The sequence below is a fragment of the Oryzias melastigma genome, linkage group LG13 (assembly GCF_002922805.2).
Source record: "Oryzias melastigma strain HK-1 linkage group LG13, ASM292280v2, whole genome shotgun sequence".
NCBI classification, from domain to species: domain Eukaryota; kingdom Metazoa; phylum Chordata; class Actinopteri; order Beloniformes; family Adrianichthyidae; genus Oryzias; species Oryzias melastigma.
In genome coordinates, this window is record NC_050524.1 from 13035418 (window position 1) to 13060779 (window position 25362).

The 25362-nt window shown below is 37.4% G+C and overlaps 1 protein-coding gene across 1 annotated transcript in view; it reads right to left on the bottom strand.

Annotated features, from left to right (window-relative positions):
• The window catches only part of esamb (endothelial cell adhesion molecule b), a 56072-nt gene that overhangs the window by 2521 nt on the left and 28189 nt on the right, over positions 1 to 25362 (bottom strand). The window contains exons 2-6 of the mRNA XM_024276669.2: positions 11160 to 11305; positions 10068 to 10269; positions 9557 to 9712; positions 980 to 1102; positions 772 to 901 (exon numbers count right to left, since the gene is read on the bottom strand). Of these exons, the coding sequence (XP_024132437.1) occupies positions 772 to 901; positions 980 to 1102; positions 9557 to 9712; positions 10068 to 10269; positions 11160 to 11305 (757 nt within the window). The remainder of the gene's footprint in view (positions 1 to 771; positions 902 to 979; positions 1103 to 9556; positions 9713 to 10067; positions 10270 to 11159; positions 11306 to 25362) is intronic.

The window sequence follows — 25362 nt, forward strand, 5'->3', positions numbered from 1 at the left end:
GTTGTTTTATGTAGAATATGTGAAAAAAAATGGAAATATGTCAATTAATTCCCCAAAGCCCCAGATTAAAGTAAATTTTAAACATGCAGCTTCTTTTAACACTTTTTGGGACAAAACATGAGTCTTACGAAACAAGTCAACGATGCCAGAGCGGGGAAACAAATTCTGGCAGGGGTAACGTACTTTGGCACAACACCAGAGTAGAAAGCCCTTCAGTGACGGGGAGTTTGTAAAAGAATCTATCCTAAAAGTAGCTTATATAGACATCACACAGGTCTGTTGTTGACCAAAATAGACGATTTTTCTCAATGTTTGAAATCTTGCTCTGTATGTTCTTATAAAGCTTGGTTATTAAAGCTGTTCAAAACAACATTTTTCTGTTTATTTTTTTTCCCACCAAAATTGGCCCCCAGTCTAATGTGAAGTTCATATGTAGCCCTCTGCTACAAAAACTTTAAGAACCCCTGGTCTAAGGGAAGGGAATCCCAGTTTAGTTTTGCAATCATCTACTGTTTAAATTTTATGATTTTATGTTTTTGGACAATTACTGGTGTAATTCCCATTGAGACAACTGTGTTGTAATATTAGGCTATACAAATAAAAATGAATTCAATTGTCACACTTACAATCTTTTCAAACTGCATTTTTTCAGCTGATCTTGATTTACCACGATAAAGAAATACTCAAAAATGCAATTTTAAGCTTAATTTTCATGTCTCCTTCATCTTTAGAAAAAAGTCACAAGAACATGAAACAGTCCAAAGCTCTCACTTGATCTCATTGGACATCTCCTCCTCCGAGTCTCGTCTCCTCTTCAGTAAAAAGATGAAGAACAGCACCATGGCGACCAGTCCCACCACCGAGCCCAGGGTGGCCGCTGCGATCACGCCTGCATTGGAAGCTGAGACACACAACAACGCCGTCACAGATGGTGGAAGCAGTGAAGGAGCAGCAGTTTGTGAGGGTGGGGGGCACATACAGGTGATGACCTCCAGGTTAATGGAGCAGCTGTCGGAGCCGGCCGTGTTGCTGGCTCTGCAGATGTACTTCCCCGACATGCTTTTGGTGAGGTTGCTCAGCCTGAGGGTGCCATGCCGCTCGTCTGCAGAGAAGCACACGGTTACACACACTTCACAGACATGTATCTTTAAAGTTAGATTAAAAAAACAGTCTCTAAACAACACTAGATTACACGCAGCGGTGTAACTTTCTTCACCCAAAAAGTTTGCTGTCAGGGCTTTTATTTTGGTGTGCTGACAGATTTCTCTCTTTTTTTTTTCTTTTTAAAGTACAGTACTCATTCCAGAGTCGTGACACAGCAGCGACGGCGCCCACATCTGCCACACAATCTGTTAAAAATACTGCCTTGCAGACATGCTGTGAAAAAAGAAATAAATATTGGGAGGGACTCATCACAACAAATCCACTGAAATCCAATCTTCCACGGCACAGAGGCATGTCGTCATCTGATGGGCTCTTGCTCCCGTGGCAACCATAACTAAAGGCGGTGTTTTTGTTTTCCACATGTGTTTGTCGGACAGCCCGGTGTTGTGTTTGTGTTGTCTGTTGCCCTCTGCACCGAATCAATCTTCTAAGCGGGAGAAGTAATGCAACACGGGGGACTCGTGCAAATCATCCCAGATGATAAGTCAAGGTTCACATGATGTCAGCAGCAGACATATTAATGCAAGAGAGCAGAAATCCCTGATCATGGCGTCCAAAACAGCTGCTGCCATGTTAGATTTGTGGTGAATGAAGGCCGGGCTGAGATTTGGGGTTTTGTTGATGCTCAGGAAGGAAGCCAACATGTATGAATGCACACAATTCAGACAGTAATGTCCCTCCTCCTCACAATCACAGCTAATGTCTTTTTTATGTGCATTTATTTCTGTCATAAAATTCCTACAAATATGACAGAGTATTTTAATAAACATAGGAAGGCCTGAATTAACCTGGAGCCTGTCCCACCTGTCAGTAAGTAAAGGCAAAGGTCAGTTGGAGCCAATTTAAACCAAGAAGCTTCTTGCAAGGAGGCCATGGTGGAACACTGCTGCAGCCCCCACAGTTAAACAGATTTTTTTAAAGGGGTAAAAAACACAATTTTATTTTATTTATTTTTTAGTGGATCTGTTACGTCCTGCTCCAACTGCTGCACCTTAGGAGGCCACACTTTACTCTTTTTGTCCTCAATTTTAGATTGCTGGGTTTTGTTATGTTAGTTTGGAGTTGGACCTCGGTAGTCTTAGTTTGTGGGCTTTGTTTATTTGTTTTCATTAGGTCGTTTTGGTTAGGCAGCCATTAGCAGAAAGCTGCTGACTCTGATGGTCGACATATTGGGTCAGGAGTCTCCATGACTTATTTTATTTTTGGCCAAGGCTCCAACTCCCTTCTGGTTCGTCTTTTTTAACCAGCACACTCATTTCATTTTTGTTCATTTCAGGACACAGGGTTTTGTTTATTTCATAAACTGTGTTCCTTTTATTTTTGGTGTCCAGTGTTCTTGTATGTCCCTGTCTTCTAACATGAATGGTTTATGTTGCACACATTTCCTTGCATTCTATAATGCATTATAGAAACATTATTACTTCATAAATAGGTAGAAAGCTCACATGTTTATAACATCACACTAGTGAGTAGGAAGTTCTAAATTGTACAAATTACTTGCCTTTTTTATATTTCTCTTTAGAGATGTGAATTGTAAAACTTTTCATCTGTAACATGAAAATCGTGCTACAGGAACCCCCCCCACCCGACCCAAAAAAACACCCCAGACCTTTTTATTCTACCTCTACTAGTTACAAAGCAATCTTAAGTATGACTTTTTTTTATTGTTTTACTTATTCCCTTTTCAGTTTTTCATAAACCTATTATATTAAAACATAAATAAATAAAACCAAAACAAAAGAGGAAAAAACCAGGTAGATTTATACCAACTGAACTTTTTTAATTTTGCCAATAATGAAAGAGTAAAGACTCAATGTATTTTAGGCTTTTCAATATAATAAATCAAAATGATTATTTCTCTATTGAAAAGTTCAAAAAAGAAAAAGGTTTGGTTCAAATCCATCAGGCTAGTTAGTTAATACCCAGTTAAGATCACACGGTGTTAGTTAAACCCAAACAAAATGTACTCTAAAGTAACACAACATAACATTTCATAGGGACATCAATGAAGGGAACTTCAGCTTACAGGTCTATATCATGCAACTTTGAATTTTTAAGTTTATTAAAATGCTAATTCCTCACAAAAAACAACCTAAAAGGGTTTTTTTGAATCATTCAAGCAACTGAGCATTCCTCTAAATCCCTGAAGACAAGGCCCTCCCAATCAAAGGAAACGAGGAGGTTCTCACGTTGTTGCATATGAAAGTATCATAAATAGTTCGTCCTTTAGTGTGCCCAAAGTAATCTATTATTTTTTACTCTGAAAGGCTTAAGAATAACAAGATATAGACCGTTTAAGATGCATGACTTCATTTTCTAAAATTATAATATTTTTTTCTGTATTTAAGTTTAAATCACAGATTAAATTATAAGCAGTCATGCATGTGTGTGCTACAGCTTCTCATTTAATTTCATCTTTTGGTTTGCACACCAGCTGTGAAGAACCAAACCCAGTTCAGTCTGATAAAAAAGACATCAGCTGACTTTTCGACTGGAGGGAGATCAACCACTTTTAGACTCTTGCTGTGTCAGAGCAGCAGACATTTGGCATTAGGAGAATCTGCTTCAAATCAAGAAAACTGATATTTCACAGCCATAAGTCCAAGACATGTAAGAGAAGCATGTAAATGACAACATTTTTCTTGTAAAGATATTTTGGATAAATTCCTATATATTTTTACTGACAAAGTAAAAGTAAAGGACATTCTTGTGTAAAGCAAATACAACACATGCCATAATTAGAGAACAAATAAGTTTTGGAGTGAAAATGTGAGCTTGTGAGTGACTAAATATATCGGACCTTATACTCTTTATCCATTTTTTTGTTTGCTTGTTTTTCTTTTCAAAGTTCAATAAAAGTGATTGTGAGCTAAAACCAGACATCCGTTGATTAGTTGGCTTAGCATCTTTCAATCTTGATCATTGACCATTTATGAGAACTGCATTAAGTGACCCCTCCATAGAAACGTCGACTCAGACCAACTGAGAATCACTGCTCACTGGCGTGTTCTGGTTCCAGCATGGCCACATCCCTATTGAAAACTGAATCTACTTTAATTTGTTGGAACTGCACACAAGTCATTTTTTTAGGTGAAAACACCCTTCCTCGGTCCAGTTCTCATATACAGTCGATTGTCTAGAGCTAGCTAAAAATGTGCTAGCATCTCGCTAAACATATGTAACTTGGTTACTTAGGGTGGTAATTAAACTAACATTTTTTAGATGTTTTAATGGTTTTATAATGTAAGGGGCCATACCATGATTTTATTAAGCCTTTCAGAGTAAACTATATCCAGCTCAAAAAGTTGTTTTTTCATGGTATGGCCACTTAAATAGTTTAACTAAACATGTCAACTTGTGAAACTTAATGTTTTTTGGTGATTTGTTTTCCTTAAACATTGCAAGGCAAGGCTAAGTGTTCCCATTTGAAGAAGTTAAAGGCTTGTTAACGTTTAAGGCTTGCGCAGAAAAAAAAGTGAGAATAAAATCAAAAAAAGTTTTGAAATGAGTACATTTTAAAGTTTTAAGAACATTTTTATGGAATATTAAAGTTAGTCACTGCAGCATTTAAAAATATATATTTTTTGCTCATTTTGAAATAATTTAGCTATATTAAGTTAAAAATGCAAAGCATCTAAACAGTTTCCTAAAACAAACACACACAGTGAAAGCACTATATTGCATCTAAATCTACTACAGGAAACATTAAAGATTTAAATGAGAAATGACCCTTTCACACAACAAGTCTAAAAATCACATACTTTTAGAAAATTATTATGTAATGACTGATTCTATGAATACTTGAAGCACATTTATCAGTTTCAACTACTAAGCCTTTTTTATAGAAATCGTTTCAGAGACATTATCCTATAAGCATTCTTGGAAATTGGGTTGACCTTTTTTTTTTCCTTTAAAGCTTTTCCAGATCTCAACAAATGTTGCATTGAGGTAAAAAAAAAGTGACTTGTCACAGTGTGAAGGGATTGGAGGGGTCGGGTAAAATACGGGGAATAGATGAGTGAAAACCCTTACCCATGAACCCAAGGACAAGCATGGGCTGGGAGCAGGCTCTCCATTCTGGGTTTTTATGCAGAAGGAAAGATGGCAGAGAGAGAAACACAGCGAGCATGAATGAGAGGCGGAGGGGAAGATGGCTGGGAGGGGGGGGAGGGAGTCGTAAGAGCGAGATCTGCTGCACTCTCAATCCCAAATCCAACCTATGCCTCTTAGAGGGGCTGATGGAGTAATGACATGGGGCTTGTTAGATAAAGTCAGCTGGAAAAGGAGGAGTGCGAGAGGATCAGCAGAGGCAAAAACAGACAGAAAATGCTGAAAGAGAGAAGCGGTGACGGCAGAGAAAAGTTCAAAAGGCAAATTAAATTCAAGTGTTGAAGCCATGTGAGAGGATGCACATAAATGAGCGATATGGACCGTAGTGTGTGCACAGCACTTTAAAAGCCTGGGTTAATGCACAATCAGAGAGAGTAGTTTTCATCTCATGAGTCTGGGGACTTTTCTACGATAAAGCCAGGGATCAAAGCAGTTAAGTCAATACTCAATCAATCAGCCTGAGTCCAGTTGTTCAGAAACAGATGGTGTTTTCTCTGCAGAATCATTTCAGCATCAATAAAACAATGCAAACATGCATTTTTTTGCATAGGCAGCACTGAAAGAGAAGGATGCTGTACATCTATTTGTAAAGGGGATTTGCATTTTCTGGAAATTGTTCTTTTGAGGTAAATTTGAAAAATGCTGAGCTAAAGGTTAATCTTTAAGCATCTAGTGCTGCTAATAAAATACCCTTTATTTTATCCACCTCCTTCTAACAAATGTTAAAAAAGATAAATATAAGAAACTAGATATATGTCAGACATAAGTTTAGAAATTAATCCTAATTTGTCATTATTTCTAAAAAGTTTTAACATATTTTTGTGCTCAAAAACTTTCAAAATGAACCTTTGTGTGACTTTAGACAAAAATATCACTATAATACTTGGCAGAATGGCAATCTAGAGCCTAATAAGGATGCCTGTTTGCCTCATTAGCTTATATCTAAATCTTAATTTACTATTTTTTTAAAGCTTTTATTAGTAAATCAAGTTAACACCGGAAAAACGGTGAGACTATTTTACATGGATGTTTGTTTCTTTAGCAACAACTAACCATGACGTGCCATACTGCCAAAAGTATTCACAACTACCTTTAAACATATGAAGTTCAGTGATATTTCTTTAATCCACAGGGTTTAATATGACGTTGGCCACAGTGTGCAGACATCAAAGATTTAATTCTTCTAGGAAGGCTTTTCACGGGTTTAGGAAGACCTTCATGAGAATGTTTGACCACATATGTTTACAGACGCACATTAGGGAGGTCAGACACTGATGTTGGACAAGAGGGTCTGGTCCCAAGTCTTTGGTCTAATTCAGGGGTCGGCAACCTTATCATTAAAAGAGCCATTTGGGCTCATTTTCTACTGATCAAAACCTAGAAGGAGCAGTATAGTCTTACTTTAGCCTTAAAGCAATTTGGATTAGCATTCATGACCTTTTTTTTGTTTGTTTTTTTAAAATAACTATGAATGTCTATTTTTTGGCACGAACAAAAGCAAAAATATACAAAGGAACTAGCATTTCTCAAAATGGGATTTTTTTTAAACGTTTTTTACTTTTACCTTTAGTAGAGGCCTAATTGGCAAAAAAGTAAGCTTGTTGCTTAATTACTAGCTGAACTCCAAATTAGCATAAAATTCCTTGGTAAATTAAATCAGCCAAAAACGTTTGCATGTTGATAAAATAAAAGCCAGACTCTAAATTAGCCTAAAAACCCCAGTAGATAACAAATCAGCCAAAATGTTAGCATATAGCTAAAATATTAGCTAAACTCCAAATTAGCATAAAATTCCTCAGTAAACTAAATTAGTCAAAAACGTTAGCCTGTTGCTAAAATAGAAGCTAAATTCTGAATTAGCCTAAAAGTCCCAGTAGACAACAAATTAGTCAAAAATGTTAAAATGTTGCTTAAATAACATCTCCAATTTAAAAAAAAAAATACTATTATTTTATTTTTCTTCAGCCAGAGAGCCTCCACGGAGAGATAAAAGAGCCACATGTGGCTCTGGAGCCGCAGGATGCTGACCCCTGGTCTAATTAATCCCAAATTGAGGTTGAGGGAGTTAGACCATGACTCTATGGACATTTTTGCACTGGTGTGCTGTTGAAATGGGAGGAGCCATTCCTGAACAGCTCCAACAGAGTTGGTCTTTAAAGAGTAACTGAACCCTTAATCAAATTTGTTTGGCCGTTGACCTCTATAAATTGACCTTAAAGTGCTGTCTGTTGGTCATTGCCAAATTTTTGATAAATTAAAATAAAACTGTTTAATTCTTGAAAATATAGTCAAAAACTGTCTGTGTGCTGCCCCCTACAGATTGAATCAATGTATTACAGTTGAATTTTGTAATTGGTCAAACCATGCAAGTTTCAGAGCATCATGATCCGCAGCTCCAGTAACAATAACAGTCCAACCCCCAAGCCCCACCCCTCTTACTGGATTTTCAAATTTTAAGATGTGGGTGGAGTCAGCCTCCAACTTCCCTGTTTGGTTATCTTTTAAGAACTTCTGAAAAGCAACTCCCCACCATAATCCTCCCTCCACCAAACTTCACACAAATTCCATTATCCTGGTAATTGCCAAATAAAGACTCTGCCCTCAGATTGATGAACATTTGTTACTTCCGAGAGCTGAATTGTCCAGTGACAGTATGCTTCATACCACTGCATCAAGCTTTTTACATTCCACTTAGCGATGTATGGTTTGGTTGAAACTGCTCGTCCATAAAGCAATTCTATAAAGATCTCTAATCCATGCTTTTGAGCTAATAATCTGAAGGCCACTTGAGTTTGGAGGTCTGCGGTGAGTTTATCTGCAGGAACTGGCTGCACCATGCAACCTTGTTTTGCCCATTAAATTCTACTCTAATACGCTCCTGAGTATAAGTTGCACCCCTAGCTAAACTGCAACTTCAATACAGTAATTAGAAATTTGCCTCCGAGTTGTGGGTTGGACTGTTTGAGTGGAGCAAATCCGCCCACCCTTCCCATCATCCATATCTGACAACTCTGTTCACACACTCTTTCTAGCCAACAAACCTTTACACCTCAAACAGAGCAGGGAGCTTGTGTATTTTCTACATCACAAGTAAGCTGTTTTTCAAACAATATTTTTGTCTGCTCCTGAGTCACAACAATTTGAGTAAATAAATACTTGGAAAAACAATTTTAAGATCAATTTTCTTTATATATATCCACCAACATAAAAAAGCCTCAAGAACATGTTAAAAACAGGATTTTCATTAGAGTGGGTCTTTAAATTGATCATGTGTGAGTTTTAAAGTGCTAATGAAACTTGACTCCTTTGTGTTGAAATTCCCCAACCCCTTTAACACCATTTTGACTTCTGAGAATAAGGTTAGATTCTGGATGGGTTGCAGGAACTGGAATATTCATTGTCAGAAGACATCATGATGCAACACATACTTCTGCAGCAACAACTCATCTCTACTCTGAAAATGACCACACTGTGTTGCATCAGTAGAACCTTGTTCCTCTGGGTTGAAATTTCTAAACACTTGGAATGAGCGACACCACGAGACTTTAATGTGTAACTTATGAAAAAAAGATCATCCAGGAGAGATTGGATAAAGTTCACAGACCGATTCTGCACAATTTGAATTCAGCAAACTGTCAACTGATGCAACGAGGCAGGAAATTGTTCCTGTTGTTGTGATATGAACCATTTTTGAGTTTACACTTATCTGAATAAAAAAAAAACATAAATCCAAAGTCTTCCTCGGAAAAAAAACAAGCTTTTACAAGTTAGGATTGGATCCTTTTTAGAAATGTGCTGCTCATTTATTTTTGTTTTTCACAAATCAATCAGGGAAATTGATGGATTCCTGAAGATAGATTTGCATGAAGTAGGAACCAATCCTGAAGTCATAACTGTCCTTATTGACTAAAAATTAAATGGGATTCCACCACAGTCATTAGTTAACATTGCTGGGATGCAGGAATTGAATAACACATTAAGCATCGAGTTTAGATCTGAAAAGCGGATTAATGTTGAATATTGCTTTTTTGTTTGTTTTAGAAATTCCATTTTCAGCAGATCTATGGTATATAGAAAATATGGCCCATTTTATTCTGAAAATAAAAAAGAAAAACTCAACTGCTGTGACTTTATTGTGAAAATCGGAGCAACTTTGTAAGTAAAAACAACGATTGCTCGAGTTGAAATACTAAAAATGCATTTTATAGATGCAGATGTGAACGTTAAGCAGACAAAAACCACAGTTTGACCTTCAGATGTTTCTCAGAACATCCGTACTCACTCTGGATCGGGGAGAAGAAGACCTCAGACGTGGGGGCAGCTTTGGTCCACTTGTATTGAGGGACAGGTTTTCCGTGGCTGGACTTGCAGCTCAGAGTCACGTTGCCTCTCACCACGGGGTTCCCGGTCATGCGGCACACCGGGGGAGACGGAGGGACTGCAGAGACGGATTCACAGAGTCAGCGCTGCAACTTAACATGTGGGAGATAAGAATCAACAGGACTGACCTCTTCTTCAGCATGTACATTAGTGTTAATCTGCTGCTGGCCATGTGAAAGCTACTCAGAGCAGTGGGCACACTGCATGAAAATAAGTAGATGGTTCGTCCCCTCTCTCTATAATTTCCATCTGCTTTTGGAAGATGACTTAACTTCAGACCACCTCGATTATCCAAACACCATGTGGTTGTTGTTGTTTTTTTTTTTTAAGTCTAAAGCCATTTTTCAATTACAGCTCCGATCCAAAATTTGTCACTGAACCGCTGAAAAGCTTTTGACGCTGTGGACCGCTACCTTTGACATTAAGCCTCATCTCTCCGGAAATGCCGTGACCTCCGGGGACGATGACGTGGCAGAAGTAAAGACCAGAGTCGCTTTCCTGGGTTTTGTTGATGTAGATGGAGAGGTTGGCCGAGGGCATGGTCACACTGAAGCCCACTCTTTTGGTGAAATCATTGTGTCCGTGGCCGACTTTACCTGAGCTGAAGTTGATCACCTGTGAGACAGAAAAAAGAAAAAACAACTTTAGAGAAAGCATCCTTAGCTGGCCCCAAGGGGGAAAGAAAACAACCCCCCCATTCAATACACTGAAAACATTGAGTCAAACTGTTGTGTCCATTTAGAAGAAAAAAAAAAAAGTTTGACTCCGTTGCAACAGGCATGTCAAGATGCGCAGATTAACCACGTCCTTCATGACGATAATCCTGACATGTACAGATGGTGGACGTTGAAATTTAGGCAGATTTTTCCCTTTGAGATAAGCTTGCAGGCATCACACGCTAAAATTATTTACCATGCGGGCACACATGCTGCAGAACATATGTGCAGATATGAGCAATCTCACTACAAGTTCATGTACAGCAAAGTAAAGCATACCATCAGCGATGTCTTTTTTTAATAACCTCAATAACTCCCCATTAACAATGGTTTCTATGGGAGCCTTAAAATGTAGCTTTCTGCAGCAGCTGTTAGGGATCAGCACACATATTGTGCTTCCTTGTAATGCTTTTAAAGAGGCTCTCCTTTCTGTTCCAGAAGAGGTCACAGCGGGATCAAAATGATAAAATTAGGCCAGATTCAAGTTTGAAATAATATGTCACCACAAGAGTACATTCCACCTACAGGAACCTAACAGTTTGAAGGATTACATGTTCAGTTTTTGGTGGAAATGTTGATGAAACACGTCTTTGGAGCAGCTGATCAAACTCGTTATAATTTAAAAGAATTATTTAAAAAAATGTGACTGTATAGTTTTTACCCCTTTTCAATCTAAGTTTAAATCAACTATCTAAAGTGTTTAAGCAAATATTTTTCTGAAAATAAAGTTCCATTCCTTGAGTTCTGCATTTATTAGCTTTTTTCCTGCTTCGGCGAGCATCTCCTCACCTGCTTGGACTCGTTCCCTGTGAAGTGCCAAATGACCGTGTTTTTGGAAATGTCCGAGCTGGGACTGTACCACGCCTGCAGCACCACCATCTGCCCCCTCACCACCTCCATTTCTTTGCTTGGCATCTCCACCTTCTGGGCGTCACCTGAAACATAAACAACATAGTCCCACATTAAGGTTTGACGGGGAGTTCGTCTAAAATCACAACATTCATTTGTGATTTTTGCAGTTGGAGAACAAAGACACAAATATAAATGATTCATAAGGTTTGAAAAAAGAAACATCAATCATTTCTACACTTCTTTTTTTTCCTCCAATGTTACAGCACCATTCAACCATGTACAATAGCAAAGAACAAGGCAAACATTTTCAGGTCTTGTGTTTTTTATATATATCATATTAACAAAAAAGTCTAAATGAGCTTTAAAAATCAATTGAAAAATGATGAGTCAGTTCACAGAAGGAATGAATATGCTTGCAGTTCAAACTTGTGCTGAAAGTGATGCAGGGCAGTGAGAAAAAAAATATTTATTTTGTCACTTAAATGTTTCTCTTTGTCAAAAGAAAGACTGCATTATTAAAGTATAAATGTTGATTAGCAAAGGTCAAAAATATAAAAAATATACATGAATTTTGTTAAAATATAAGTATAAGTGGTCCACAATCCACAATTGGGTTGAGTCACAGCCACAGAATCCTAAAAACAACCAGAACCTGTCTGATAAAGTTAAGTGGACCAAATACATTTATTGTAACTAAACATGCTGCAGCAATATAAAGACACCAGACAGAATTGGGGAAAAAGTCATTGAAATATATGTCTTGGAAAGGGTACAAAGCCATTTTTAAAGTCAACCACTAAACTAAAACGAAAGCCATCAGCTAGAAATTTAAACATGAACAGAAGTATTGCAGCAGTGACTGGCTGATTAAAACTACCCCAAAATGAAGTGACAACTTATCCACCAAACAGCTCAGAACAGAATCCTGAACTGCAGAGGAACCGCAGACTACACCTGACTCAGGTTAGAGTTCATGACAGTTCATGAAGACAACAACAAGCTCTAAAGCTCCTCTTAGCTTTAACAGAAAGTTCTTTATAATCTCTGAGACTTTCAAGTCAAATATTTACCTTTTGGACGTTCTCTATCCTGTTAAAGCTGTTGTGATAGCAACACAGCTTCAAAGACAAAAAAAAAAAAAAGCAGTGTGCCAACAGTTAAATTTGGTTGTGGTAGTGTGATGATGATATGGGGATGTTTGGCTGCTTCAGGGAGTCGCTGTAATGAATGGAGCAACAACTTCTGCAATTTACAACAAAAAAAAAGCCCTGAAAGAGAACTCCCTCCATTTCTTCACATCGTCAAGTCGCGACACATCTGAGTTCTGGAGAAAGACGATGCTCCAAAATCAGGCCCCATAAGTTTTTTGCCACAGTTAATGGAAACCACAAAGTATTAAATGTTGCCATTTCTTGAAAAAGTGTACTTGTGTAACCCTTGTGCTATCCTAGGCATGTTTACATTAAAAGTGGGGTCATCTGGACCCCACATGACAGCACACTTAACTTCTTTTTCCATAGATTTTTTTTATCTTCACTGGTGTCTGTCAAATCCTGTCCACCTTTGTCTTGGAAGAAATCACACATCAAGTGGGGTCATCTGGACCCCATAAGATAGCACAGGGGTTAAGTACGAGAAACAACATTTCTGAGTGGTCAAAATCCTGACCTGAATCTGATCTAACAAACAAAGCTGTTTATGCACAAAACCCCAATGCATCCTAACTATAACAATCACAACAATTTCCTAAATACAAAAAAAAAATACTTTTACATCATATTTTCTAGTGTACTTGAGTTTTTTTTATTTAGTATAAAAACGTGTTAGATGATCTACAAAATTTGAGTTTGACAAAGAATGCAAACTATTAAGAAATTATATCAACGTCACAATGTTCTTTCATCTGAACTGAAAAGACTATTAAAAAATTAAGATTCTTGGTAAACTTTTGAAAGCAAATCAATTTATTTACATTTGAATCTTGCTATGCTAGGCTATACCATGGACTGATTATTTTATCTATCAAAGATGAACATAGTTCAAAAGGTTCTGCAGCCTTTTTCCTATAAGGCCACCATGCATATCCCCACTTCTGTCTTTTCTGAGTCTAAAGAGGAGGAACTCATGAATATTTCCAAGAGATTTCAAAATTGTTTCAGAAAAATTTAGAAGACCAGAGGGTAGAATTACAAACAAGAAGAAATACCTAAAGATTAACCTTTATTCAAAATGTACTTAACTTTGTGCCTTTTACTATGAGAAATGAATTGAGATACAATATTACACAAATGTGAGGAAAATAAAAATAGTTTTGGTTTTTAGCTGCTGTCCAGTATCATCTCAAGATTCCAATTCTCATTATGAAATATTGTAAATTCTACAAAAAGGCTCCTTGAAAAAAATAAAACAAATCAACAAAATAAACCTAATTTTCAACTAATCTAATCAAACAACTAAATAAAAAAAGAAAAAAATGACTATTATTACTGATTAAACTTCACTAGAAATCCAAGTTCATAAGATATTTTATTTAAAAGCAAAATAACTACCAAAACAAAGTATTAAAACTACTTCAGCTGGTTAAAACNNNNTGTTTAAAATTTCAACAGTGAGAAAACAAAACCCTGCATATATCCTTTACAAATTACCACCTCAAGTTTTTTTTTTTTTTAAGGATTCTGTCCCAACTCCTGTTTAGCAGCAACAATAACTGAGCAGCAGCCTCCATCTCTCTGAACTGTTCACTGGCCACAAAAACACGAGGAAAGATTATCTTCGCACTTCTCAAAGGCTTTTTATGGAGAGGAGAAAAAATATGAGGATAGAAACAGGATATCTGACTCACAGGGCTCCCAGTCACCCGAACCAGACAGCTGAAGCTGGATCAGCTGATCCCAGCACCCAGAGTCCGTCTGCGTCTCCAGTTTGAGGCTTGGTTGAATATCTAAAGCAAGAAATAAAAAAAGAGCTACTGCTGCCGCTAAATCCCTCAGCCGCAGACAAGAAAAGTATCCTGCATAGATGGTTGCGGAGGGATCATGAGTAGGTAAAGATGAAAGAGGGGGAGTGGTATGATCCATCAACAGCAAGCCCAGATCTCTAAATCTCTACAGCGCGGCACGCCTTCTTTCTTTTCCAGACTCAAAGCTGTTTGAGGAGAATTAGGCGGTGGGTGTTGTTGGGGGTGAAAGGTCCAAGGGGTGGGGAAAATAAAAAAAAAAAAGACAAAATGTGCACATTTTTCATAAAGCGCCAGAAAATACAAGATTCTTTGTTTGCCAGCACTTGTTTATCATTTGTGTTTTTGTGACGGTAGCCTTCTTATTCCTCGTGGGACATTCTAAGCCCACAGCCGGAGTCCCTTCATTTCTGAAAATCTGAGTCTGGTAAGTCCTGCTCAGTAATCCCTCAACAATCCCAATCTCAATCCTCTCACCTCACGTGAGCAAAATAGATCAGCCGGGCATGAATATGATGCAAGTCCCGGTCACTTGTCTTACTGTTTATGTTATGATAGCAGTTCTGTTCGATGTGTCACAAAAGTCGTCTTTATTCGGGTCACGTGACTTATTTTTGGTCTGGATGTGGCTTGAATGACGAACACATGCAGGACATTTTTATAGAAACTCTTCAAAACGTTTTGAGAAATGACAACTATGTAAGATACAAATAAACTTTTTTTAACTCAATTTCAAAATTCCTTTATCATGATGCACCTTCACTAACTTTTGATTTGTTGTACATTTTGGAATAAAACAAAATCCTTCAGCAATAAAATAAAAAAAGGAAGAACATGTATATTTTAAAAGTAATCAATGATAATAGTTATAGTAGTAGCAGTTACAGTAATAATAATAATAGCAGTAAAAATACAATTTTCAGCATTTGGTGTCTTTGTAAAATCTAACCATTAACCCCTCCACAAACACAATCACTATATAAAAATGTACTTTAAAGTACTTTGTTTCATGTACAACAACATTATAAATGTGAATAAATGAATTGAACAAAGGATCAGTTTAGTATTTGGTGAAAACTGTGAATGATGAAACTTCTATCAGAAGAAATTCAAACCACCAAACTGAAAAATGATGTTTGACAGGGATTTTTTTTGTTAAATTTTATTTGAAATCCATTGATCTTTGTGAATGAAAGGTTATTAAATGATTAGGCTTCTAGGTTGGTTGATGCATTTTTTTCCAACTGATAAAATAAAAAAAAGACAAAAATAGAGCTACAGATAACAAGTTGCCCATAGGTTGTTTTGCTATTATTTTAATGGTCCGGCCCACTTGAGATCAGATGGGTTGAATGTGGCCCTGAACCAAAATGAGTTTAACACCCTGACTTAGATTAAACAACTGTGAGAGTTTTTTTGTTGTTACAGAGCCACTTTTTTATTTAAGTATTGTTGAGCTCTTTGTTGTAACAATACAGAACACAACAATGATGTTTATGTTTTGTTTACTGCCGAAGTTAACTAGGAAGTTAAACAGAAACAGTTTTAAATGTGACATTGTTTAAAATGATAAATACAATTTATTTTTCAAAGTTGGTTTTCTTCTGTTATGCCTTGCTGATTCTCATCTTTGGTTCCAAATAAGATGTATAAATGGTGGTATTTAAATAAATATTTTTACATTTGTATTCATCCAGCAAAATGACACACATATAGCAGCCATTCAAACATATTTTTATTAAATAGTAAGAGTTGTGGTTCAATCTGTAAATCATTGAGAATTGAATCAGATCGCCACCAAGATCCACAGTCCTATGTTTGACCTTTAAAGCAAAAAATATAAAATGTTTTTTTGATTGTTTTAAATTCCAGTTGTATTTTAATATTACTGTAAAATTTACCAGCTGTATTTATAGTTTAGTTAATGGTAATACTTTCCAACTCTTAAGTCCTTAAAGTAATTATTCCAAACCATTTTGAAAATGAGAAATTTTATTCTAACAATCTCAGAATCAAATGACTAAAATGTGTTTGACTTTGGAAAAGAAGCCATGACCGCCAGTGGCCGAGGTCAGTCCTTTCATGCCCACCGAGCACAACCAGTTCATCCTTTCAATGAGGAAGGCAGAATAAAAACCCAAAAACCGTCCTCATCTATTATTAAGACTGCATCGTCCATGTATGCTCATGTCAGCGGTGCCAGACAATAAATCCATCTTCTGGTCATGTATGCACCAGATTACTATCTTTAACATCCTCACTGTCATGTCAGCATGTTTTTGAGTGATAACGTACAGCATGCAGATGAAATATCTATTTTCAGATTTAAAGCACATCTTTATTCCTCTTTGATTTCATCTGCAAACACTGAGGAAGTCTATTCTGAATACAGAGAGGCAACAAACTGGATGTGAATGAATTCTAAAGGAGGGTGCAGGACATATGCAGTCAGTCAAATTCTGAATGGTCCAAAAATACTCTGATAAAGTGGGATCATGTCATGCAGCGTCCTCCCTCCAGACTACTCTTGCATTTCTTTGAGTAGGTTTATCCTCAGAACTGTGCCACCAATTGTTTATTAAATGCAGCAAAATCTTCACTAATCCACGGACCTTTCCATCTGGAGAGTGTTTGTGTGCGCGGACAGAAAGCAGTTCAAGATGTGGATATGGAACGGAATTCAACCCAAATCCTTGGGAGGTTTAAAAAAATCTGGAGTTGTTGGTGAGGATGATAACGATATGATGCTTTGTGGCCTCGTTCAACTATGTCCTGATTACATTTTGCCATCGGCTACAATTCCAGCCACGGTTTATTTCAACTAATTGGATTCCTCTTTAAAAAAAAAAAAAAAAAAATTTTTTCTTTTTGCTTTTCTGCTGCACATCTGCAATATGAAGGTCTCAAGCATTTTACCCTGCAGGGACACATCAACTAAATAATCACAAGTTAACTGTGTTTGAGTTGGGGGACTTTTATATGAGAAATGTCTTTGCTGCAATGTCCTTTGCTGTCTATAGGGGGAAGCACAATACTATGAAAAAATGCACCTGGTGATGAAATTAAAAACATCTCAGGGAAATTAAAACCTATCTATATAAAAATAAAACTAGTAAAATAAAGTTTGCACAGTTTAGTAAAAAATGTGTCATATCTAAAACAAAAATATGTATACGTTCACAAATTTATGGCAGTTCTTGCACACAAAAAATCCACATTTGATCATCTAACAAGGCATCTTAATCTGATGCTGCTGTGTTATGATCAAGTGAGGGATAAAAAGTCAGTCCCTCTCTCAAAGCCCTCAGGGAGCCATGTTAGGCTTGTGTGAAGATAAACTGATCCTCTTTAACCAGCCGCACTCTATCTCCCGGAGTAATCTCTGCTTCCACCCATGTCTGTCCCTCATGTGAGGCTCTCTGTGGAGCTAAAGCTTTAGATGGAGCTCAGATTTATTCTCCATGTACACCTCTTCCTCTCTCCCAAGTTCATAAAACGCATAAAATGCCTAGTTTTTTTTTTTTCTTGGATGTGATCTAAAAAGGTAAAAACAAACAGAAACCCATTTTTTCACAGCTGCTGTTCATCATGCCAACAGTTTTATTATTCATAAACTTTTTGAGGGGTTTTGCTTTGATTCAGATTAGGGTAGAATGTGTAGCTGATTCATCATTGAAGGGCTCATCAAAAACAAGTTTCCACTGAATCAAAATTTCCATAGCAAAATGTTGACAAAACACTTTTACTGCACAAAAATGTTTGAGAATATGTGTAGCCTACAAAAGAAATATTTACTCATGTTTAGATTTTCTAACACAATCTAACTGAAGCTGATAAGAACGTCAGTTATAGTCCAGTTTTTCCAAACATGGCTTCCTCTTTCCCCTTGCCAGAGTCCCGTCCGTCTGACTGATTGCAGAAATGGTTACTAGTGAGAGGCATGTCGGGTGACAGCTGTCAGCCATTCACAGCCACATCCTGGAGAAGAAGCCTGCTACCTGGTGCTCCACGTTCAAACTGTAGACTCAGTTTAGCAGCTAGTTGAATTCCAGCTATTTCTAAAAGAAATTACCCTGATGGCACTTTATCTGAATCAAGCCTAAAATATTGAATCAGGTTTTTAGATTAAAGCAGTAAAAAGATCCTTCAAACAAACTTTTGGTAGTTTCTGTAGCTGCCTCTGACAAAACCAAGCAACAGATGGGGTTCATCTGGGTTTGAAAATGAACTGGTGAGTCAATTCAGTGGATAACTATGTGGCTTGATTTAAAAAAATGGCTCATCTCCATTCATTCTAATGTAAAATGACCCAACTTTAACACAGATTTAACATTTAAACTGATTTACCGGAGTTTTCTTAAGGAACTAATTTTCATTTTCAAACTTAAAGTTGATGGGGTCTTTAGACTGACAGCTGACTGAACTGAGCTGAGCTGTAGAGCTGTCATAGTTAACACAAACGATGATTGAAAACCGGGAAAACGATTGCTCCAATTTGGACTAAAAAAAACTTAAGAGTGTCATGTGACAGACTTTGTCCATCTGTACGCAGTCACTGATTAAGTCAGGATGTGATTCTGCAATTCTGAAATTTTCTGTGCGTAAACATGAATATTTTTTGGAGATTGAAGATGAAAAAAAAACATATTTCACCAAAGTTTTTGTTCCTTGCTAGCACAATCTTTTTTAAAAGAGGCTCTAACAAGTCTTAAAAAGTGGGTGCGTTTTGTAAATTATTTAAAGTCCCCTTGCCTCAAAAAGTGCCGCCTCCATTATAAATAGGGGAAAGCTCTCTTCTGAAACATCTCTGATGAGCTGCAGATTTCTTGAGTCACTTTTTATCTAAATCTGATCCCAACTGGCATATTTGAAAGTTTTAGCAGATAGGAGGCTAATGGTAAATGTGACACATTGCATTTCTGGCACGACTGTGTTGGCTTATATCCTCCACTTGGGTAGTTAGCAAGTAGTAAAATCATCTGCTTCATCGTCTAGTTAGAATAACAACTGAAAAGCAACCCCTTGTTCCACTTTTTGATTTTATTACTTACAGTCTAAAATCTAAGACACTTCGGGAAACCTTTAGACAGAACCTGCACATATTTGTTGGCTGACTCACCGGTTACACTTTTATTTTAACAAGTTATCTTACTTTAACACAAGAGGACAGCAATTGTTTGGAAAAAAAAGTTTAAACAGACTTAAATGAACTCCAATCTTGGGACTATTTTTTCCCCAACATCTGCCAACTTTTTGGTCTTCATAACAAAACAGTCGTCACTGCAACAAAACAGTGTTTTTCCGAGTGTGGATCTACCTCAGAGGGGTGTTAAAGCGTCAAAAAATGATCCCCATAAATGGCCCAGCACGCTAGAAACAACAACAACATAATAATAAATTATTCAAGCAAATTTTCCTTTTGGCTCATTGGAAATTTTGATTAGATGAAAAATGAAATATGGATGAATAATGTAATGGGAAATCAAGAAACAAACCGATCTCATGGTGATTTCTGGGTTTGCTGAAGGTAAAATGAGGGCAAACATGAACAGAGACTGTAAGTGAGCCAGAAAATATTCCCCAATGTTTAGATGGACAACATGGACAGGAATGTGGGACAGCAAAATCGCTACACTGCATATCTAACTGACCCTCCAGGCATCAAGCAGATGGTGTTTCAATAATAAATATTTGGAGAAGGTTCCTTTCAATTGGATTACATTAGTGTAATCTCTGCAGCTATTTTAAACCATTTTGAGTGTGCTCTGTCATCACGGTCACTTTAATCCCTCTTAACTTTTGATTGTGTCGATATTGATTCTCCCCGTACACACAACTCAAATCTCTCATCACCTCCTTTTTGATCCTGACCCTGGATTAATAACAAAACCCTGGGAAAAATTATAGGAATAAGCAAAATCCATATTTTTCTGCTGGCATTTTTTTCTTTATATCTATGAAGTGATTTTTGTGCAACCATATTGCAAGCAATAGACAGTTTTGCAATCAAAATATTCTAAATTGCAAACAAAATGTAAAGTGTTAAGGGGAAAAAAATCATTATTTGCAAATAAAAATATTTAATATTTGCTTTCAAAAACTTTTTTTTTTGCTTTCAAAAATATTTCAATGTTTGCAAACTTTTTTTGTTTTTCTTCCAAAAAATATTTTTGCAATTGCAGCGCAAACGTTTTTAGATGCATAGTGCCTCATCTCGCTTTCGCTCCGTCTTTGATTTTGTGTTCACAAGTTTCATTTTAGTGTTACGTTTGTGCCACCTCAAACAGTCTGCTGATTGGCCTAGATTCTATCCACACTAAAAAAAGACGACCAAATAAAATTAACAGGCTAAATGTTCATAGTATGTCTCAATAATAATAAATTATCAAACATAAAATGTAAAAAAAAAGAATTACAATACAACATTGTTAATTTTTAAATCCAAATTTGTTCTCTGAAGAGGCCATTTGATTTACTCTGCATTTAAGTTCTAATTGGAGTTCAGTTTATTTGTTAACTTAAAGTGTCCGTTGTTATTACAAAGACACTTTAGTATTTATTCATCATGGTATTTTACTTTTGCAAAGGGTGTTAAATTAATATATTGTAAAAAAAAGTCTTGGGAAAAATAAATATATATATTTGTTTACAAAATAGTGATATATCATTGATTATCTAGGTAATGTATTGATTATTGCAATGACTGCTATATCATGATGTTACTGGTGTCGCGAGCAATGTATTGTTAATCCCATCGTATCATGAGTTACCCTAAAATTCCCAGCCCCATCTCCTTTTCAGGTTTCCTATAAAACATTAAACAAGTATGATCATGAAAAACAACAAGTATAAAAAAAAAACCCTGCCACTTCAGCACCATGGACAGCACCACCGTCCATCAGTTACTATGGAAACAGTAATTGCTCTGCACATACACAATATGAGGGCATTTTTTTTCCCCCCAATACCTAAGTATGTATTTTTTGCTTTACAGCTGCAACCTCAAAAGAAAACCCAGGCAAAAATGTGATTTCAGGCACAGAAAAAAAAATTACATTCCATTGAAAAGCGATTAGAGACACTTAACTGGCTGGGCTCCTTTGTGCCTGTTGCACCGATGCAGGCCTTAGTGACATTACTAAAGGTCACAGACACCAAACAAAGTAGAAAATAGCCCACACTTGTTATTTTGGTCTGCTGGTCTTGTGAGTGATTTGAGCAATAATCTCATTGTGTCTCAAGCACTTGCTTTCAGATGTGTAGCCTTGTAAATGTCAACATGGACACTACAATGTTTAAAGAGATTCATTTTCTGTTTCGAGCATACATTTTGTAACCAGTATGATAGAATATTCGCAAAATATGTAAATATAAATATTGGAGATGTGTAACACATGGATTGGCATCTTAGGTCACAAATATTTGACCTGAAGACAATTTTATTTGTTTTTGACAAGGGTTTCTATATTAACCCTTGTGCTATCTTATGGGGTCCAGATGACCCCACCCTACATTAAGGTGTGATCCTTCCCATGACAAAGGTGGACAAGATCTCATGTCTGGCAAGGACACCAGTGAAGATACATGTTTTTTTTATGTTCAGCATGCTGTCTTGTGGGGTCCAAATGACCCCACTTGTAATGTAAAGATGCCTCGGGTAGCACAAGGGTTAAATGACTAAAGCTGTGCTAAGTTTGTGGCAGACTAGACAAAAACTACTTTACATTACTAATACTTGGTGCTTTTCTGTCATCACAACCTCTGATAATCATTCAGAAGATGTCAAACTGCACATTCAGTCATTACATAACTGCCCGCATGTGGTTTGTGTACTTCTGGTCTTTCCTCTGCTCCATGCAGGGGCTTACTAGAGCTCAGGAATATTCTGAGCCTTTTTACACGCCACTTAGTTGTACTCTGGACTCTCCCTGCAGTTTTATTTTTTGTGCATGTTTAAGCAGATATAGATTCGTTAGCGGTTCCAGCAGTTATGTTCACACCTGGACTGGCTTTTTTTTTTTCCTTTCCACAGTTCTATTACATATGTTTAACCACAATGTTCACTAGGGTTAAACAACAAAAAAATAACATAATGTGCAAATACCACACTAACGCAAACGTTATAAATGCTACTTGAAATAAAAGACTTGTCTGAAAATACTTCTGTGCCCAAACAATCCGGATAAAACATTTCTGCCAATGCTTGCTGGAAATAGTGCAAAGAAACCGTACAAGCATGGCTGCATTAGCTGATTACTTCTTGTGGTTCTGTCTGATTTGGACCAGTGGATGTCATGGGCCACTTCGTCCCAGCTGCCCGACCAGAGTTCCCAGGCGCTCTTTCTGCACCCTCCTCCTCCAGCCAGCTCTTATGTTCTAGTGGCAGGAAATGAAAGGCAAACTGGGAGTTTAAATGGGTCTGCACAGTTACAACACAACTGAGACCATAACCTCCACGCTGCCCTCCACACCATCGCTGGTCTTTGAAGGAGATATTTATAAATCATTAGTGTGGCAGTTGGGTGAGAGTTGGCTTTTTTATCTTCCAGATCTGTCATGTGTTACCAACCACATGACAGACTATGCTGACAAGAGTGATAGAGTGAGGGCTGATTGAGTTGGTGCAGTCCAGAGTCTGAGGATGACACCCCCACCCCCCAGTGCTTCACTACTTTCCTGCCCCAGGGGAATACAGGAAGGGTTTAATGCAGTGAGTCTATAATTAAGATGCTGAGATATCCGATTTCTGATATCTACTGAGCCCTCACCAGAGAGGAATTACAGGATGATGCTCATTATCTCCACACAACATCAGACGCCTCGCAGAGCTCATCGCCAAAGAGGCGTGAGACGAGAATCTGCTAACTTAAGGCAGGTTTTTGGTTTTAAAACAGAATAAAAAAGACTTTTACTCTTCATAGACTAAACAGCTTCAAGATAAACGCAATGCTGACAAAACCATCCAATAACATGTTCTTTATTGTAGGTTACCATTGCATTGAAGCTACAAATCACATTGCAAGTCTTTCTGTCAATTGCAAATACTTAAAATGAATCCGTGTGCTATCTTTATGGGGTCCAGATGACCCAAGCTTTACATTGACATGTTATCCATCCCATGACAAATGTGAATGACGGTGGACAGAACTTCATGTTTGCCACAGACACCAAAATCATTGGGAAAAAAAGTTCAGCGCACCATCTTGAGGGGTTCAGATGACCCCACTCCCAACGTCAACATACCCCGGATAGCCCAAGGGTTAAAACTTCCAAATACACCCACACCTAGCAATACAATCTGCTTCTACAAATATTTGCAAACAACTAGGCCGATTTCTTTCAAACCAATATAAGCAGGAAATTTGTCGCAGAATTTTACCCCATAATACATCCAAGACCTACATAATACTCAACCAAACTTCCCGAAGTTGAAAACTTTGATGGACTGCAGAATTATCTCATGGTTTTAGTCAAAAACTGGCATGCAATTTCATCATGGCCCCCGGTTTTAGTCAAATTTAAATGATAGGAAGGTTTTTCCCTCAACTCACCTTACATCTTAATGCCTATCTTCACCTTTAGCAAGGAAATTAGATGATTAATTATTTACATTGCCTGGTGCCCAAGCCATTACATAGGCTAAATCAATATTTAAAAAATTCTAATAATAGAACACCATTTTAAAATGTATTCAGGACAGGGCAGACTGAAATCACTGCAAGTATCCTTAAAGTGTGGGTTTTAAGTAAAGCAGTCGGAAAGGGAGGAGTGTGACGATTTAAATAAAGATTATTGCTTTTGTAAAATATAGGAGTATGGTTAATCAAAGTGTGTTCAAATCCTCGTCCTTCATCAGGCTCAGATGGTCGGTAGCCATGACTCTGCTGGCCTTCGTCCTACCACTCATTACATCCAGCTGTCTAAGAGATGCAGATGAACCCAACTAACCCTCCAGCCCACCCACCCACATGTCCACCTATAGGACAGCTGCAAGACCCAGATAGGAGAAGAGGGTGATGGAACAAGAAATAACCTGGAGCTTAGTTTAATACTGGTGAAGAGGAGAAAAAAAGTCCTCACAAAAGGGAGCTGGATTTGACTGCTACAATTTAGAAATAAAAAAACCCTTCACTTTGATCATACAAATGACTTTTAAATTGATGCTGTAATTCCGCTTGTTTATGGCCTCCTATAGCAACACAAAGGCTCTGTTGTTGACTTTCATGAATGTGGGACAAAGCTTTCATGTAACTGACCATGCCTGGTCAAGAACATCAGTTCCATCTTTTGGCTGCTCCCGTTAGACATCCCCGCAGGGAATCATTGCCTCCATCTAATCCTATCCTCTGCATCCTCCTCACTCACACCAATTACCCTCAAATCCTCCTGTACTGCTTCCATGGAGCTCCTCTCTGGTCTTCCTCTAGGCCTCCTTCCAGGCAGCTCTAACCTCAGCTTTCTTTTACCAACATGCATGATTTACATATTGGATATATTGGATTTGGTTTTACATCGGGTGCCTTTCCTGACACAACCCACTGCATTAATCCGGAGTGGCAGACAAAAAGCTCAAAAGAAATACACTGCAGTCTGGTCAAGAACATACACAACCAGGTTTGTCCACACAGAAGTTTTTCAGTAGAGGTAATGGAATCAAGTTGTCATAATTCACACTTTCAAAGTTTCTCCTTGAATATTTTAAGCTCAGTTTTTTTTCATATTGGTTAAAGTTTGAACCTTAAATATAGAATGAGACAGACAAGTTTCTGACCTTTGATAAAAATAAATAACTTCAAAATCTTCCACTTTCATCCTTTAGCTTCCTCAAACTAAATTGGATCATCTGCAATCTTTAAAATCAGTTTTACTCCAGAATATGGCAGCTCTGAGTCAGTGAGGCCCCCACTTTCACAGTCAGCGATGCTTTTGTGCCGAGTGAAACGAGTCGCTGTCCCCTGTCCAACATGCTCGCAAATCCCAGCATGACTGATGAGCAGGTAATTTCAGTCTTGCTTTAATTCCCTGCCGTTCATTACTGTGCTAATGTGACACTGTATTGATCCCTGTAAAAAAATGTTCTTGTCACAGCTCAGTCCAAGTGCCGGGTCAGTAACACAGGCACTGGCATACTGCTGCAAAGGGTTCATTCCTAAGCATGTAAACAGACTAGATGGTTAAGAC